Genomic DNA, 20,088 nt, shown 5'->3' with positions numbered 1-20,088 from the left:
GAATATTAATGCATTGTATCTTTATATTTGTTTCCAGAAATGTCTTTCAATTGGAACTACTTTAAAAAAAAAATAAACAAAACACGGCGTTTTTTAAGAACTATATTTGATATCATTAGATAAATACAGTAAGTTAAAATATGCTTAATGAAAGGGGATCATACCACCCTCTTCTCAAAATTTAGGCAACTTCCATCATGTGAAAAAACCTTTTTGGAAAATCAAAGACTTCTGAGGGCTCTCAAAAGAGACTGTTGAAGGCAAGAAAGATTTGCCCAATTTGCTTGACTTTTTCTTACCCTCAAAAAATTCATTAGAAAAGTATAAGGTTCTTCCCCCAGTCTTTAATTCAGCAGAAAAATATGCCCGCATGAACAATGTTAGCTCCATGGCCAATCCCTATTTTTCCTGCCTCCCCCACCCACCCACCTCCCAAAGAATGCCAGAAATGATCTCACTGATTTTTTCCCCTTTTCACCAAGCATTAGCAGGAAAACATCCACCAATCATTTCTGTTAGATCGGGTAAAGGAGGCGCACAAAGGCTTCGGTAACAACAGCTCTTTATTGCAAGTCAAGTAAACATCCAGCTCAAGATGGGTCGGACAGCATCCCCTTTTAAAGGGATCTGTCAGACCTCTTGACCAATGGGAATCGCCCTCTGTTCCCGCTGGAACAGAGGACCTTGGTGGAAACTGCTATCTGGGGGGCGGGGGATATCTAACAATTTCCCTAACAGGCAGTGTGGTTAGGTGAGTTTAGGCAGATACTTGGAAAAGTCTATTTAGTCCTCTTTAAATTTGCCTGATTATCAGATCTCAGGTATGGAGGGATCAGTGGGAGGTAACTACCCTAATATCAGTTTATATGGCTGAACAGAAAATCTATTGACTACTTAAATGACAAAAAATGTGTCTGCTGTATTGATTTAAGTATTTCTATTCCTATTCCTATTTCTTGTTCTTGTTCTTGTTCTCCTCCTCCTCCCAGGAAAAAAAACTTTCACTGGGAACTAATGTTTAAAAAGTCTGCTGCTTTCATCACTGTGGGAAGTTATCATCCAGCCCTCTCCCAGAAAAAATGAAATATCCTAGGAAATATTGAAAAGGCAGAATGTTTCTCTGGATGTGAAAAGAAGCATGTTTTAAAAGACAGAATAGTTGCCTGTAGCTTCCTGCCCACCCCCACTTTGTCAATAGGGCCATTAAGACTAGCCAGGCTAGCCCACTTTACATAATAAAGACTTCAGCAGCAGCTAGAGAGAGGCATGATAATATTTTACTCAGGTCTCCACATGGCATCTGAGAACTCATACCTGGATTCAAAACAGCCTAGAGAGTAGCACCCCTGCATGGCACCTTTGGAGTCTGACAACCAATCAGAATGCATTTCTTACACAGGAACAGGAAACAGAGAGGTGGGACTAAACAGGGTATAAAAAACCTAGCAAGCCCCTCCCTCAGTCCTTCTCTTCTTCTCCACCAACATTGAAGCATGTGATCACCTTTTCTGTTCGGGGCTCAAGCCATGTGGCCCTGTCCAACAATAAATCATCTTTCCAAGCAGCCTCCATGTCTCCAGTGTCTTTTTCCCCACTTGGAGCTGAACCCAGAAGGACATTTCTTTTAACAATCACAAAAACCAGCATCCATGTGATCTGCATCAAAACCTTTACATGAGCAAGTTACATTGTTAGGAGAAATCGCATAAAGCCAGCTGTTAGACAAGTACAACAGGAGGTGGCTTTTAATTCAGTCTAAAAAGAAAATAATATACGAATGCAGATACGTCTCTTCTGTCTTGTAGCTTCAAATCCCATCAGGCTTATACCTGGATGATTAGAGCATTGTTGAAGGAGCCAAAGAAAATTTCACAGGCAGAATAAAACTTATATAATATCTGATAGACATTGATCTACACTTAAGCAGCTCAGCAGTGAATCTAGTCCCTTAAAATTTGGTAGGGTTCTCCCCTCCCTTCAGTAAACTGATTAACAAGTATGATATCATTATATTTAGCACATTTTCTGCAGTGAGGCAAGTGTGAACATGTTTGCCTAGCAATAACAACAGTTGGGCAGCAGAATCATTTCAGTACAAGTGTTAAAGCAGAAATTGGATGCCCATCTGTCAGGTGTGTTTTAATTTGGATTCTGTCCTGAGCAGGGAATAGGATTGAAAGGCCAAGACAGAACCCCTTCTGACTCCATACATCTGTGCTTTAGGTTACATTGGTCAAAATCAGGATTTTCCTTTTTTTTTTTGAAGATCATTAGATGGATGTAAAACAAGAACTTAATAACGATGGCATAATATTTTAGGTAATTCTATTCCTACATTTATTGATTATTTTTAACAGGAAACTAATGCTACAAGTCAGTTTTAAAAAGCTTAATAATCATGGGACATAGGGAGCTGTTGTGTATAAAAAGCAATGCGTTCCAATAAACAGAATATTCCTCCTTAAGAATGTTGTACTGTTGCAACAGAAAACTAGCTCAAAGAAATGTATGCATTTCAGTGACGGCTAACCTTTTCGGCACCGAGTGCCAAAACTGGAAGCGTGCACACATGCCAAAGTGCATGCGCACGTGCACAGGAGCAGTTCCACCACAAAACCGTGTTCGACTAAAGCGCGCTCGACAAAACCAAGGTGGCGCAGTGGTTAAATGCAGCACTGCAGGCTACTGCTAGATCAGCAGGTCAGCGGTTCAAATCTCACCGGCTCAGGGTTGACTCAGCCTTCCATCCTTCCGAGGTGGGTAAAATGAGGACCCAGATTGTTGGGGGCAATATGCTGACTCTCTGTAAACCGCTTAGAGAGGCCTGAAAGGCCTATGAAGCGGTATATAAGTCTACTGCTATTGATATTGCTAAAAAACGCGTAGCTGACGTCATCAACAGGGCGACAACAGCACGGAGACAGAAGCACACTGTAAACGCTAAACCTAAAATTAACCCCTAAACCTAAACCTAACCCCCCTAAACTTAATCTTAAACCTAAACCTAACCCTTAACCTAACCCTAAACCTAACGCTTAACCTAACCCTAAACCTAATCCTAACCCTTAACCTAACCCTAAACCTAACCCTAAACCTAACCCTAAACCTAACCCTTACCTTAAGTTGAATCGGCTTGCTTTCAAAGCGCTATTTAAAGCGCCCTTCTTTCTCCGCGCTCGCTGTTGTCGCCCTGTTGATGACGTCAGTGACGCGGTTTAATCGGGCGCAGCTTAGTCGAGCGCGGTTTTGTCGTGCCACGCACCGGAGCTCTGAAACCCGGAAGAGAGCAGGTGGCCGTGAGCATGCGTGCAGCATGCAGCTGCTCTTCAGGGTTCCAGTGTGAGCAGCAGCCCGTTGCGCGCCTGCACAATGGACCAGCTGTTCAGTGTGCATGCGCATGACAGAATCCAGAAGAGTAGCTGGCGATGGCGCGTGTGCCCACATAGAGGGCTCTATCACTTTCTTTTAACGCTAGTTAAATCTGGAAGTTATAGGCCAAGATTTTATAAGATCATATACAAAAATCCTACAGGGTTTTCACCTGGTTATTTTTAACTACTTTTCCAACTCTATGTTCTCACCAATATTTCATTACTGGCACCTGATAATTTTTACAGATGTTCCAATGAATCATTTTGACAACTATGTGATGTTATAATCAGCTTGTGCGTCCTTCTTGCATGAGCCGAGTATGTGATTTACTGTTTTTGCTTCTTCTTTGCACAATCTGAGTCTTTTGGTTATTATTTTTTCCAATGCTGGCCCTGATTGCCTTAGTCTGAATAGCTTGCTCTTGCTCTCAAGACTGTATATTTTTAGATCCATGTGTGCATAGCTAGTGCTTTAGCGTGAAGGAAAAATAGACCCTCAAGTATGAACGCTAACAGCACGATAAGAAATATGGACAATCAAATCTTGTAGACAAGCCAAGTGAATTGTGACATGAACTGTTATCAGTGTGTTTTCCTTTCAAGGAGAGGCGTTGTTTGGGCATCAAAGATGACCGCCCCGGTATTCAGATATACATATTTCAGGGAAAATGCTTGGCATGGCAGCGTCACCCTCTATCAGAAAGCAGGTATTCTTTGGAGATAAGAAACAAATAGAAATAGATCGGAGGTGGTATTCCTTGGACATTCTCTATTACTGAATATTTCCTCCCCTCATTCTCAACCCCCACCCCTTATTCCCCCCTCCCCATTATTCTGTGTGTCCCTAACCTTAAAGGGTTAAAGCAAAGCAAGATTGGGCTGAAACTACGTTTGTCAAAGTTGGAGATGTACAACTATGTACAAATAATGAGGGAAAGCTAATTGACTATTCTAAATTGAGAGCTGAATCAAAAATACCTTTTTTTTTCAAATGTATTTGCAGTATTTTAAGTAACTGCATGATTTACTTTGAAAATACTAAGAGAGAGAATGTTAACTAATGTTTGAGAACCTTCAAAAATGTAAAATTCTAGGAGGAATCAATCGTCCTTTTGAAAATTGTCACCAGGACTCAGTGAGTCTTCATATCTGTTCAAAAATCTTTTATCATCCAGCTTAATGAAACTGCAAAGTAAGTGCAGTCTAATAAACAAACAGCAACATGGAGTCAGTAAATTGAAAGAGGCGATTTAATCTACGAAGACTAAAAATCTTAATTTAGAATTTTAATTAATTCACTCCAGGCAGATGTAGCCACAACACACTGCTTGTCATATTAATTATACAATAATTACTGCATTATATCTTCCCTTATCTTTTTCACAAATATAATAATCGGTTGACCGGCAAATGCGCGCTCGACAAAAGCGCGCCAACAAAAGCGCGCCGACAAAACCGCTGGGAAAAAACCACGAGTTCAAAATCGCGCCGACGAATGAGTGCAGAAGCGTGCCAACAACAGCGCGCCGACAGAAGCGCGCTCTAAACCTAACCCTAAACCTAACCCTAAACCTAACCCTAAACCTAACCCTAAACCTAACCCTTACCCTTACCCTTACCCTTACCCTTACCCTTACCCTTACCCTTACCCTAACCCTTACCTTAACCGTAATCGCGCTTCTGTCGGCGCTCTCTTGTCGATGCGCTGTCGACATCGTGGTTTTATCGCCGCGGTTTTGTCGGGCGCACTGTTGTCGGGCACGCATTTGTCGGCTCACGATAATAATCAACCCAGGAATATTCCCATTTATATCTATATCTTTTATCAAGAGAGTTTTGAATGATATTTCCATATTTTAGAATATCAGCTATCCTATCCAGCTTTGTGTTACCTGCAAATGAGAGAAACACCACCTTCACCTTTTCATCCACTTCATTAAGAAAAACAAAAAAGACTAGAAGACCCAGGACTTTGTGGTACCCTCTCTCAGGTCTGATAATCAACATTTTCCAAACATGATTTTGAAGCCAGATATGCCTCCACTTAATGTCATGCCATCCTGCTTACACTCAACTAGTTTGCTGATCGGTATGTCATGCTGATAGTCAGTTAAATGTTTTCCTGGAGGTGTTATATTTGATCTTAAAAGCATTCCCACTCTCCACTGAGGAAGTTATCCAGTGAAAGTATGACTTCGTTAGCCTTGGAACATTTGCATGTCATCTGGTCAATATTCCCTTCTTTCAAGAACCTTATAAATCAATGCTTATAAAAAAAAGGTTCATTTTACAAATCAAATACAAATAACATTAATCTTATCAGTTTTCAGTGTCAAACAGAATTGTTCCGCAGTTTATTGTAGCTTCCAGAGGGGGCCAGGATCTGTTCTCCTCAAGGCATCCTGTCCTTCACCAGAGGAAGTACAGGTTGTCCTCGACTTATGACCATAACTGAGCCCAAAATTTCTGTTGCTAAGTGAGACATGTGTTAAGTGAGTTTTACCCCATTATATTACTTTTCTTGCCACAGTTGTTAAGTGAATCCCTGCAGTTGTTAAGTTAGTAACATAGTTGTTAAGTGAATCTGGCTTCCCCGTTGACTTTCAGAAGGTCAACAAAGGCGATCAAATGACTCCGAGATACTGCAACCGTCATAAATATGAGTCAGTTTCCAAATGTCTGAATTTTGATCACATGACCATGGGTATGCTCAGTGGTGGGATTCAGCCAGTTCGCACCTATTCGGGGGAACCGGTTGGTAACTTTCTAAGCAGTTCGGAGAACCAGTTGTTGGAAGAAATCTTATTTTGTTTTTTCCCCACTTTACAGGGCTAATCCTGTAAGGAAGGCAGGAAGGAAACATTCTGGTGTTGCTTCTAGCCTCATCTTTATTGCCCTGTTTACAGAAACTGCCTCTTCGGTTAACCCTTATTACATTGTAATAGCTAAGGCGAAGCGCCCATTGACCTGAGTGACATTGAGTTGGCCACACCCAGTCACAAGACCACCAAGCCACGCCTACCCAGCTGGTCATTAGGGCAGAGAACCGGTTGTTAAATTATTTGAATCCCACCACTAGATATGATGCAATGGACATAAGTATTAGAAACAGTCATAAGTCTATTACTCAGGCTGTTACTTACTTACTTACAACAGCGCTTTGTAAAGTGCTGTTGTAACTTCAAATGGTCATTAAGTGTACTGTTCTAAGTCATGGATTGCCTGTACAGGATTTCTCTAAGATAATATAGGAAACTTCAGCAAGCACATCAACTAATTCCTCAGTATCACAAGTGCAATTCACGTGGTCCTGGAGATGTAATTAAAGGTAAAGGTTCTCCTTGTACATATGGGCTAGTCGTTCCCGACTCTAGAGGGCGGTGCTCATCTCAGTTTCAAAGCCAAAGAGCCAGCGCTGTCCGAAGATGTCTCCATGGTCATGTGGCCAGCATGACTAAACGCCAAAGGTGCACACGGAACACTCTTACCTTCCCACGAAAGGTGGTTCCTATTTTTATACTTGAATTTTTATGTGCTTTCAAACTTCTCGATTGGCAGAGAGAGAGCCGAGGTGGCGCAGTGGTTAGGGTGCAGTACTGCAGGCCACTTCTGCTGACTGTTATCTGCAGTTCAGCGGTTCTAATCTCACCGGCTCAAGGTTGACTCAGCCTTCCATCCTTCCGAGGTGGGTGAAATGAGGAGCCAGACTGTGGGGGCGATATGCTGACTCTGTAAACTGCTTAGAGAGGGCTGAAAGCCCTCTGAAGCGGTATATAAGTCTAACTGCTATTGCTATTGCTATTGCTAGAAGCTGGGACAAGTAACGGGAGCTCACTCCGTTATGCGGCATTGTAATTGTAATAAGATGTAACTGGGTGGTTTCAAATAAGAACGGATCAGCGATCAGCCCTTGTGACTTTCTGCATTTCCCCCTCATTTGACAGCACCTATATTCTCTTTTACGTGAGGAATTGCACTGTGAGATATCGAGCAATTGCAGATACATTTTTTCCCTCAAGGCAAACGTGTTTCGGTTTCCAGATGGCTTTATAAAATCCCCTGACTTATGCAAAGTGTAAGGCGCTGGATATAATTCACAGAATGATGGATGATGTTTTGCTAAGGTTGCTGTTTGGACATAGCAGTTAGATCTTGGAAATAAAGTATTATTTGGGAGAAAAAGTCCTTGACAAAGTGCATAGGCAGTCTCTAAAAATAAATAGATGAGAAAAGAGCTTATTTTCAATATTGAGGACAATTGCTTTGCGGGCCAGTTTCATCACAGGGAATACGGGCAGTCCTGGACTTACAACCACAATTGAGCCTAAAATTTCTACTGCTAAGTTCATTTAGTGACTGTTCAGTGTTACAAAGGCACTGAAAAAAGTCATTTATGATTCCCTCCATGCACACTTACGACCATTGCTTGGCAACTGACTCATATTTATGATGCTTGTAGTGTCCCGGGATCATACGATCGTCTTTTGTGACCTTCTGACAAGCAGAGTCAATGGGGAAGCCAGGTTCATTCAACAGCCATGTTACTAACTTAACAATTGCAGAGATGCACTTAACAAACTGTGGCAAGAAAGGTGGTATGGGTCAAAACTCTCTTAACAATTGTCTCACTAAGCAACAGAAATTTCGAGCTCAATTATGCTTCCAAGTCAAGGACTAAATATAATCTGCAGTAATCAAAGAGTATACAGGATGAATACGAATATGAATGCTATTGTGCCCATAATTAAAATATGACCTGAATCCGGGGGTGGCATTCAGCTGGTTTGGACTGGTTCTGGCGAACCGATAGCTCCAACGATCAGCTGAGAGCCAACCTGTTCACTCCGACGATCTGGTGTGCCCGCCCGCCTGCCCCTGCACTATACTGACCTGTTCTGACCCCCTCCTCCATCCAGTAACGAATGCCGAGACAAGCTTAACTGGAATGTCACAGCACTTTATTAGCAAGAAACCAAAACCTCGGTGGCTGAAAGCCAAGCATAACAAACAGATAAGGACCTTGGCAGCAACTCAGACTTTGACAGATAACAGTTTCTCCAGTGTTAGGAATGACGTTGACTCCTGCAAAAGGGGCGTGTGCACAAGCATTCCTTTTATAGTCTTGAGAGGAGCCTAATTGCCACCAGCTGAGTGCAATTACCTTCTGTAACTGTGCAACTGTTCCTTACGCCTATTAACTCTCCGGTGCCAGGCATCCAGGAACAACTCCCTTGGCTCCTCCCCACTGCTGACATCTGAATCACACTCCCTTGTCTCCTCCCCACTGGTCCAAGGCTCAGGCGCCTCCTGGTGGCCAACCAGCCTCTCTGCGCCCTGCTTGGAGTCGGAACCCTGTCCAGGGTCCTCCACATCCTCCAAAGCCGACTCATAGGGCCCCTCGCTGTCGGAGTCTGGTGGCAGCTCCAACGGCTCCTACTGGGCCACAACACTGACCTATATTTCTTTTGTTTGAAGCCCAGCCGATCGGTGCAGCAGAGCAGATTGCCGCACCTCAGCTGGCTTACTCACTGGTGCTGCAGTAGAAGCTAAGTTTTGGAGCTGTTTTCAAATGCACAAACCATTGAAGTGACCACGTGCACGTAAAACACGCACTCAGCAAACCAGTTGTTACACGCTGAATCCCACCACTGCCAGAATCCTTTGCAATAATCCTAAGGGCTACAATCCAAATGCACAGGGCTTTTTCTAAGTGAAAAGGTGACAAATGAATAGAACAAGACCTGCAGAGGGCTCAAGAACTTTTATTATCTTTATCAAATAATATAGCTAATATAATTGCTTTCTGCCTTGCACCACAAGCTACAAATGCTGATAAGATTGATTTCCTTTTTGGTGAAGGAACAGAAAAAACTTCATTGTCCTTTTTTTTGCTCCCGAGCCTATTCTACAAGGCTCTGTGGCTCAAATGGCCTTTCTTCTTGATTTATGCTTTTGACTTCATTGAGTATATAGTATAATGCATGATTATTTTTGATTGATTGGATGGGGGGACAGCAGTATTTCAGTATATAAATATCCTGGCTTGTGTAGAGTATTACGAGTACGTTTGAGCTCTGATTGCACTTATGGAATATCAGCCATAATATGTCAAAAGTGGTTTGGCTATAACTATGATTGTTAATTCAATTTATTCTTTATCTCATGTAAATGCCTCAACTAACCAAAGCTATAAATAGGCAGGAAACATAAATATCCCTAAGCATCCTTGCTGACTTGCAGTATGGAATATAAGAGGAATACATGATAAAGAGCATGGATGAATAAGATAACTAAAATAGATCATCCGTGTGTTTGTAAAATAAAGAGGAAGGAGGTAACAGATCTGAATATGTTTGCCTGGTTTTGCGGAGTGCAGCTGATGCCTATGTGCAAGAAAATGGAGGCGTGGGTTTAATCTTGGATGAAAGGCTGGAATATCTGTCAGAAAGAATGAATTAAATCTCATGCGGGTCATTTTCAGGGCGTAAGAATTCCTAAAAAGATAACAGTTCTGGCTTCTGGTTAAGATTCCACGATTAAGTAGACATTTCTGAAGGAGTGAGGATGGCATTGAAGCAGGGATTGATAGTCCAGAGAGAACATGAAATTGCCCACCTGTACTTTGAACAGTTGCGCCTCAAGAGGACACCACAGAAACAAGAGGAAAAAAGAATCAAGTGCTGAGAAAATGTGAATAGAAGATTGAGTAAGCAGCATGGAAAAAGGGTTATTGAGATGGCTTTGTCATACAAGGCAACGAATGTTGTTAAACAATTTTATGAAAGGAGAGTCAATGAAAGCATGGAGTGAATAACTTCCTGAAAAAGAGAAGTTTGGCCTTTAATGAACAAAGGCTGTATGGATGGATGGTTTGCAAAGATGGAAAGATATGGAGGTGTATAATGAATAGTGCTACTGCTACAAAACTACATTTAATTAGAATTCATTTTCTTTTATCCCCTGCCTTTAATTTCTTCTGCTTATTGCTTCCTATTCGTTGCACATGGTGTAGAGTTGCTTGTCCTGAAAATGCATAACTTATGAGTACGGATGGGTGTCGGACCTCACTTAGAATAAAGCAGAAGGCAAGTGCTTTGCTTTCACTGTTAATTTAACAAAATTTAGATTATTTTGTGTTGAACAGGTATCCTACTCTCTTTAAGTGTAATACTTCGTGTTTTCTTTTCCAAACTTTCTCTCATCGCATAATCTTTGGTAATGTTCCATTGTTCCTTTCAAGCTGGGCTACACTCTTCACTCCACTTGCCCTGAGATGAAAAAGAAACACAAAGTTTTCATTACTACTTGACAAACGCATATCATAAAATGCCGTGTGGTTTGTCCAAAATATGTATTTTCTATATTTACCTTTTTGCATGCATGTTTTACCACTAGCCTAATTTAGGAGATGAGGCAATGGAAGCCTCTCTCTTTTAGGACATAAAAATGCAAGTATTTTTTTTTTTAATATTTACTGATATGTAGTGAAAATCCTAATTAATGGTTTATATATAGATACTACAATCGGATGCCCTACAGAAGTGATGAGACCACTTCTACCTTTGCAAGCTATGAGGATAATGAACACCCAGTGGTGGGATTCAGCCAGTTCGCACCTATTCGGGGTGAACCGGTTGTTAACTTTCTAAGTAGTTCAGAGAACCGATTGTTGGAAGAAATCTTCTTTTGGTTTTTTTCCACTTTACAGGGCTAATCCTGTAAGGAAGGCAGGAAGGAAACATTCTGGTGTTGTTTCTAGCCTAATCTTTTTTGTCCTGCTTACAGAAATTGCCTCTCCCGTTAACCCTTATTACATTGTAACAGCCGTGACGAAGTGCCCATCGACCTGAGTGACCTTGGGTTGGCCACGCCCACCCAGTCACATGACCACCAAGCCCCACCTACCCAGATGGTCATTAGGGCAGAGAACCGGTTGTTAAATTATTTGAATCTCACCACTGTGAACACCTGATTGGGGAAGGTTTTTCCTATGCTATTCTATTCTCTTCCTCACATTTTTCCTTCATGGGAGTTTTAATTCTAACATTACCTGAACCATTAAGACAGACACCTTTATTTTCTATGATCTTTAGTTAGGAGACAATCAACATTTCTTAATATTTCAAAGGTATTACAAGGATAGCTGTAGCAATGTGCTGCCATAGCCCATCACCTAAAATACGGCATTTCTCATTACAAAATATAACAATGGTGCCCAGCTTGGACAGTTACAAAAGTGTTCTTAATGCAAATTAATGAAGAATAAGACTAGTAAAGCTTCCTGGCGTAAATGATGGCAATATATTACCTCTAGGAAATGGTGGCAGCAGGTTTCTCATTTCCAGTTGCTAGGAAACCAAGGAGGGTTAGTGTATTGTGCTCATATCTCACTTATGGGCTTCCTACAGATACCTTGTTGATTGGTGTGGAAATTCTGGAATCAACAGGGCTTTGATCTGACCAGCAGATCAGTATTTTGAAACTAAAAATGCTATAAAATATCATCATTATGAGGATATAGTTGCATGTAATTAGTGTTTAGACACTCCTTGGTCAAATGCTACATCTCAACGAATACTTAAGGGAACTGGTACAAAATGAAACATGTCTTTCTGTGACCAATGGTGGGATTCAGACGGTTCGCACCTATTTGGGAGAACCGGTTGTTAACTTTCTAAGCAGTTCGGAGAACCGGTTGTTGGAAGAAATCTCATTTTGTTTTTCCCACTTTGCAGGGCTAATCCTGTAAGGAAGGCAGGAAGGAGACATTCTGGTGTTGTTTCTAGCCTCATCTTTATTGCCCTGCTTACAGAAACTGCCTCTCCGGTTAACCCTTATTACCATTGTAACAGCTAAGGTGAAGCGCCCATCGACGTGAGTGACGTTGAGTTGGCCACGCCCACCCAGTCACATGACCACCGAGCCCCACCTACCCAGATGGTCATTAGGGCAGAGAACCGGTTGCTAAATTATTTGAATCCCACCAGTGTCTGTGACAGAGCATATAAACACGCTGTAAAATTGGCATGGGAGATTGAGTTCTCTCTCTCTTCATACACAAATATGCCCATGTTTAAGAGAATAAAGGAGATTGCAGTATAAATAGGGGTCCTTTATTATTTCAGAAAATTGTAGTACAAGGCTTCTGAGATGTTTAGTAATAGACTCAGGTGCCCTAGCTTAACCTTACATCAAAAAGCTGGTGTGGAAAGTTAAGGTTGCCCAAAAGTTTGATCCTCAACCATTATTTGTGCATACACATTACAGTAAATTTTCAAGGTGTACTTTTTGTTTAAAACAATTGCTAAATAGTACTGAAAAAACATCTTTATAGTCATTAAATAATTTTCATTTCGGATCTTTGACAATGACAGAAACAGAAATACGTAAAACAGAGGTTACTTTACAGTAATTCATAGGATGCCCCACAAGGGGCTTAATTTGGCAGCCTACATCCTGTCAAGTCTTCCTTTTCTTTCTATTCTGGGGGAGGAAAATGATAAGGCAGGATAGAAAATTTGAAGTAAGGGAAAAAAAGAAAAGCAGAGGTAGGAGATTTGTGCCTACAAAAATAATATACTCTAATTATTTAAGGGTTTATTTACTGAATCATAGGATGAAAGGAATCAGGGGTGGGTTTCTCGCCCCGTTCCAACCGGTTCGGTTGGAACAGGGCCGGCGGCGTCCTTGTGCACGCGCGCAGTGCACGCATGCGTACTAGCGCCTGTGCAATGCTCCAGCTGCTCCTGGAGGATCGCGCAGGCGCTGTATGCGTTCTGCGCATGCGTGGGAGCGCAGAACTCGTCAAAACCGGGTAAGAAACATGGGCGGGCGCGTGGATCCTTCGGCGTTCCCAGAAGTTACTTACTTCCGGGTTCGCCGACCAACTGGTTCGCGGGGACCGCCGCGAACCACCTGAAACCCACCCCTGAAAGGAATCAACCAGATGGTCTCTCCAAAGATTGACTTATCATCATTACCTCCTGGACTACAGGTCTAGATTCAAAAGCCATCTCTTCCTCCACATGGTGAATGAGAAACAAAAAGTATATTTATTACACAATTCCACCTCCTGAGCAATGACGTGCAGTCAGGAGTGGCAGGGCCTCACCACTGTCATCATGAAAAGGAAAAAAAAATTAAAAGGAAAAAGGCTGAGCTAGTTGCTGCCAGAGTCACCATGGATGACTCTGCTTAGTGCTTAACTGTTTAAAAAAGCATCTAAAAAGCGCCCTCTACAGGAGGAGGTGGGAGAACCACGTGCCTCATTTAGTCTATCTTTATGATCACTCGAGCAGAGTTAAGCAAGGGTTAAAAGGCGAAAAATTCCGTATGTAGATGAGGCACGTGGTTCTCTTGCCTCCTCCTGTAGAGGGCGCTTTTTTAGAGGCTTTTTTTTAAGCAGTTAAGCAGAGTCATCCATTAGAGGCTCTGGCAGCAGCTAATCCAGCCTGACCAGCAGCTCTTGCCTTTTTCTTTTTACACTTTTTACATTTTCATCATGGCAGACAGGAGGAGAGTTGAAATCCTCTGTGAAACAGCTGGAAAAGGTATGTGGGTCAGAGGGAGGGGGGAGGAATTCAAAATTATTGTAATTTGTAAGTAATTATAGTTTGTATTATTATAAGTAATTTGTGTGTGTGTGTGTGTGTGTGTGTGTTTTACCTGCCTCTGCTGGTGCGCAGATTGGCACTTTATTTTTTATTTTTTAAAGCCATGCCACTGCACCGGGACTGTAAAGCCATGCCGCCGCGCCCGCCATAGAGCGGGACGTGTCCCGCTCTCTGGCCGGCGCGGCGCCGGGATTCTAAAGCCATGCCACCACGCCCACCATAGAGCAGGACGCGTCCTGCTCTATGGCCGGCGTGATGCTGGGACCTTAAAAGTCATGTTGCCGCATCCTCCATAGAGCAGGATGCATCCCACTCTATGGCGGAAAGCCGCGCCGGGGCTTTGGCACGGCTTTCCAAAAGCCCCGCCCAAGCCCTGGCGCTGGCAGACATAGGTCGGCTTTTGCCCGCTTGCCTCACCAGCCATAAACCTCACCGCACGTCATTGCTCCTGAGGGCTCTACAGGAAACTCAACTAGATTACATTACATTATATATACATTATACATACATTACATACATACATACATACATACATACATGCATGCATGCATGCATGCATGCATGCATTAAGTCTGACCTAAGCGTAGTACACAAAATTGTCTGCTACGATGTCCTACCTGTCAATGACTACTTCAGCTTCAACCGCAATAATACTTGGGCAAACAATCGATACAAACTCAAGGTAAACCACTCCAAACTCGATTTCAGAAAATACGATTTCAGCAACAGAGTGGTCAACGCCTGGAATGCTCTGCCCGACTCCATTGCTCCGTCCTCAAACCCCTATAGCTTTATGGCGTGGACTTCACCCCTTTCCTAAGAGGTCTATAGGGGGCGTGCATAAGCGCACCAGCGTGCCTACTGTCCCTGTCCTACTATCCCCATTTATTTGTATTCATTTCCCTTGTTCATGTCCATGTCTGTGGCAGAGCACATAAACACGTTGTAAAATTGGCACAGGAGATTGAGTTCTATCTCTCTTCATACACAAATATACCCATGTTTAAGGGAAAGTAAACATGCTTCAATTATAATAGAAAGCAAATATATCGCCAACAAATTAAAATTTAATAGGGCTTACATTGGTCAGATACAATTATATTGCGGAGAAAGAGTTGGCCTATAAATGTGTATTCAAGATAAGTCACAAGAAAAAGATTGCCCCAGGCCAGCTTTGCCTGAATCAAACACCTTTTGTATTATCCTTTTGGTCAAGAATATTTTGCTGAAGCAGAATAACTTAAATCTCAGTGCTCCATTTATGTAAGATACAGCAATTGTCTGGGTCTAATCTGAAAACTATAGAGACATCTATAAGCATTTTTATGAAGTTATATTTAATATTTTCATTTCTTATACCCTACAAAATATAATTAAGGAAATTTGTTTCAACAGAGTTAAAATACAGTAATAAATTCTGAAGCAACATATAACAATGGAAAAAGAACAACGCATTTAATTCTTTAAAATTAATACTTTTAGCTGAGATTACTTTTTTTGATCATCGGTTCTGTAGAAATTGGTACAGCTTCAAAACAATGATTGTTTTGTGATATGATTATTGTTAAAAATTCTTCCGTTAGTTAAGTCTAAATATCATTTGTGAACACTTTGTCTGAATGTCTGCTCCTGTATACAAAATAACATAATCTAAGCATAAGACTAAATCCAAGCACAGTTTAAGTAAGCCTGGGAGAATTTCAAGAGTTTCAAAAGTAGCACAGATAAAAAGAGGGAGAAAAATAATAATGGGCAGACCTCGCAAAACAGCTTCTTGAAGATAGAATCACTGAGTTGGAAAGTACCCTAGAGATCTTCTAGTCCAACCCCCTGCTCAAACAGGAAACTTCTGTACCATTTTATGGTTGTCCAATCTCTTCTTTAAAAAAATATCCAGTGTTGAAGCACCCACTTCTAAAAGCAAGTTGTTCCACTGATTATTTGTTCTAACTGTCGGAAAATTGAGGGTTTTAGATTTTTAGATTGAGGATTCCCTTGGATATCGGTGTGCTCATAGACTCAAACCCAATGACTCCTTAAATTGTGGTTATTCTCCTTCATTCTTTGTATCTTTCCTTGTCTATACAAGCACGCATAGCCATGCAGACAATCTTAAATATAGCCTCATGGGAAGCACATGAGATATTGGGCTATGGCCTCCGGTCACTTCCTGAATCTTACTTCCCAGCAGTCAGATGACCACAGACCAGAGGTGGGTTCCTACCAGTTCGCACCTATTTGGTAGAACTGGTTCGTCAAATCTACCAAACCAGTTAGAAGAGGTTCCACCAGTGGACCCGGAAAGCAGGCCACACCTACAGAAGAGGTTCCAAAAATTTTTGAAACCCACCACTGGTGGGTGTGTAATGTCCCGCAGTTATCTACGCATTAATAATGATCTAGTAATATTTCCTTATACATTTTAGGGACCTTTCCTTACATAATTGATGTTTTCTTTCATACTTTTGGATTTCTAATTTCTGTTTCCATTAGTTGGCAATTGCTAAAACCAATCCAACGTGAAAAAGTATTCAAAGCCTTCTTGATTTTAATTGTTAATTTATTTTTCCTGCACATTGTAATATTTATTCATTTACATACCTCTTTCCACTGTTGTGCAAACACAATTCCAGCAGCTGCTAACATGTGTAAAATTAAATATATATTATACTCCCTTTCAAATAGCCAACAAAATATTTCTGGTTTTAATTCCATATCTTGCTTTACAATTGCTTCTAACCACTAACTTCTGAATAGCTACTTGGACCCACCTAAGTACTAATTCATAATTTCATACCTGGTCACATGGGCGGCAAGCCACTCCCATCCAGTCACATGGGTGGCAAGCCACTCCCACAAAGGAGGCCACACCCACAGAGTAGGTTCCAACAATTTTTGAAACCCACCACTGCCACAGACCATGAAGAAAGATACCTAAAAATGTAGCTCAGCAATATTAAGGCAGCCACTTCCCCAAGTCTGCGTGATACTACATGCGCCATCTCAGCTTCCTCTGTCACTCATCCTTTTAACTTATTACAAGGATAGTTACTGTGCTGAGAATCAAGACTACTTTGTTATTAGTTATGAAAATATCCAGGATTTTACACCATCCAATTCTTATCATGCATATTTTCAGGACAGAAAGAAGCGTGTGTTCAAGGACCTACAACTTGTGTAGTCTGTCTTTCTTTCTTTCTTTCTTTCTTTCTTTCTTTCTTTCTTTCTTTCTTTCTTTCTTTTTTTCTTTTGCTAGGACACTATGTGGAGGACAATAGATATAGGACACTAGATAGAACACTAGATACAGTACTAGATATAGGACACTAGATATTCATCTCTGGATCCTCTTCATTATTGTCTATGAGCAGTATCTCCATGCAAGGGCAATTCCTTTGTTTCACATTAGTCCTTTGGAGGATTGTTAACCAAGAAAGGAATGCAAATATTTTCCATCTACTAAAACAAAACACACATGCACAGAAACATAGAACCCAAACCCCACACTTGCTTTATAGTTAATACATTTATAAGCAATTTGCCTTGTACAAGATGCTTGTCTTAGCTTGTGTGCAATGAGCGAGCTCCTGTAAAATTGCACGCAGTAATGTACTTTTTTTACAAATATATACGTTTCCCCCCCCCCCCCCCCCGCAGTGCTCCTTTAGCCTATCTAAAGGAGCAATAAAAAGGCTTCTCCTTAAGGAGCTGAAGACTTCATTTCAACGAGTAATTTCCAAGTGCAACTTTCTATACGTTTCTTTCTATACGTACTCTTTCATCCAGGTGTGCTATAGGTGATCAGTTTGAAGTTTTAAGCTCCATGGGCTTTCTAACTTGGTGCTGACCTGTAACAGCCCTCAGGTTGTAGGAGAAACTGTTGGAAGAGTTGTAGAGGCTTCTGCTGCAGCTACTGTTACAGTTGTGCTTTCTCTTCCATGTAGTATTAGGCGCAGGCAACGCCGGAATTCTTCATTCTTCCAAGTATAGAGCAGTGGGTTGAAGGCCGAGAGAGAACAGAGAAGGAGCCAGCTGGATAACTGCAGACCCCGGGGGGCCGGCTGAAAGAAAAAGCTCAGGAGGCTTACCCACATCAACGGTTGGGTTGCCAGGAGGAATGTCAGACACAGGAGCAACACAGAGATGATGCTCAAATGACGCTGGGACCGACGGGGAGCTTGGCCAGAAGTATGGAGAAAGGGCAGCTGTTGCAGCAGATGGAAGTCAAGGACACTGACCCGTTTGACGCTGCCTTGAACGTATTTCACGATCCTCATGTAGCAATGGAGCAGGAGGACTGTATGGCTGAGAACAGCAAGGGCTACTCCAAGACTTGCATAGTTAGAGCTATTGTTACTGGTGGCATTTTTTGACTCTTGCTGGATCGGTTGCCAGGTTTCCAGTCCTGGTGGGACCAAGGCAAGGAGAAGAGCAAATATCCAGGTCAAACATATCATCCAAGTAGTATGCTTCCTCTGATAAACAGCCTGGTATACGATGTGTGGTTTGGTAATAAGCATGTACCGGTTGAGGGCCACCAAGAGGTGGGAAAGTAATGAAACAACCAGCCCAAGAGCAACAAGACTAACCTGAAATAAGCGGTAACTTCCTGAATGAGCTGTAGGGGAACCAGAAGTTAGCAATCCCTGCATTACTTCTTGTGGCATCCAAAAACCACACACACTCAGGTCAGCGATACAACCATTCACAATGAAAGCGTTGCTGGTGATACGCAGCTTTCTGGAAGCGAAGACCATATAAATAACCATGAAGTTGGATAAAGTTCCAGAGATAGCCAACAACAAATAGAGTAGAGACAAAGGCAGCCTAATTCCTAGAGAGTCTTCACGGCAAAGGAACAGTTGTAGAGGTCTGGAGCTCCAGGAAGAAGTGTTGGCCATCTTGTTGCACACGAGTTAAACTTTCTCAAATCTCCAAAGAAACTTATAGAATCTCCTTGATTCTAGAAGTGATAAAAGTCTTTCAGAAATTAAGACACGTCTACAGACAACAGACAGCCAAAGATAAGGTTGTTGGAAAAGTCGGAGGCATCCCCAAGAATGCAGATAATATCTAAGAGAGTCAGACAAACTGGATCCCACAGAAATCCATAAAACTTCCAGATCATTCCAGATTCAGTGTCAGCTATAAGCAAAAATCAAAAAAAGCACAGATGGGATTCAGAAAATGAAGTGAGGAAGATGTAGTGTTGTTTGAACTAGTGATGAGATCCCGAAAGGTGCGTGTAAAAGTGTGGCAGTTGTGAATAAGCAAAACGTTAAAAATAAATAAAGCCAGAGCGAAAAATAATACAATACATATAGATCCCCTTCTAGATGCCCGGGACCTTCTAAGGTAGCAATGAGTATCCTAAGACAGGAAAATGTGGAGCATTCCTCAAAGAAGGAAAAGGAGTAGCAGAAATCCTAGGAGGTGTCTTCTGAAGATGTGGCACCTTCTTTTGAGCTTTTCAAAATGCTTGCTGTATCTATCAGCACTAGAATGTGGTGCTTCTGCGTCTGATCTTTATGAATTATTCAGAGATTATAGGAGGGAGAAGGGGAGGGAGAAGAAAATCCAACTTGCTCTGAAAAGGCAGCAATTGCAGAAATTGACATTTCTCCCCTTACCCTTCCCTCCACCCACTGTGATTCCTGAGTCACCTTTGTTTCAGTTCAGTTCAATTCAGTTTATTATATTTATATGCTGCCCTTTTCCCCCGAAGGGGACTCAGGGCGGCTCACAACTCGAACCGGGGAAGGGGGATGTTTGAGGTGATACTTCTGTTCCCTGCTCTTCTAACCTTCTCCTACCACTGATGTTCATCCCAAGATGGACAGAAACTCCTGCTTACACATATTCTTCTCAACTCCAGGTTTGTGTTATGGTGAGAAAAGTTTCGATGGCTGCTACCATTTTCAAAATATATGACCGAATTTTATTTTAATTGCAACATTCAAACCCTCCTTTAATTACATACTTCCTGCTCCTTGGCAACAAGAATTGTTGAGCAGGCCTTCTAATATAATCCCATCGATGTTAGGTAAAGTTGTAAAATTAATGTGTTACACAACCTTTCAAACTTGGGTGTTTGAAATTTTGTG

At 41.7% G+C, this 20,088-nt stretch overlaps 1 protein-coding gene across 1 annotated transcript; it reads right to left on the bottom strand.

Moving 5' to 3' along the window:
• Nucleotides 1–17,844: 17,844 nt before the first annotated feature.
• GPR88 (G protein-coupled receptor 88) lies at nt 17,845–18,885 on the bottom strand. Its single transcript, XM_032217383.1, has one exon. The coding sequence runs from the start codon at nt 18,883–18,885 to the stop codon at nt 17,845–17,847; it is 1,041 nt and encodes a 346-aa protein (XP_032073274.1).
• Between the last annotated feature and the right edge of the window lie 1,203 nt (nt 18,886–20,088).

Source organism: Thamnophis elegans, chromosome 5 (assembly GCF_009769535.1).
Source record: "Thamnophis elegans isolate rThaEle1 chromosome 5, rThaEle1.pri, whole genome shotgun sequence".
Lineage (NCBI taxonomy): Eukaryota > Metazoa > Chordata > Lepidosauria > Squamata > Colubridae > Thamnophis > Thamnophis elegans.
The sequence above is the reverse complement of the archived record's forward strand: the minus strand, read 5'-3'. Positions and strand labels throughout refer to the sequence as shown.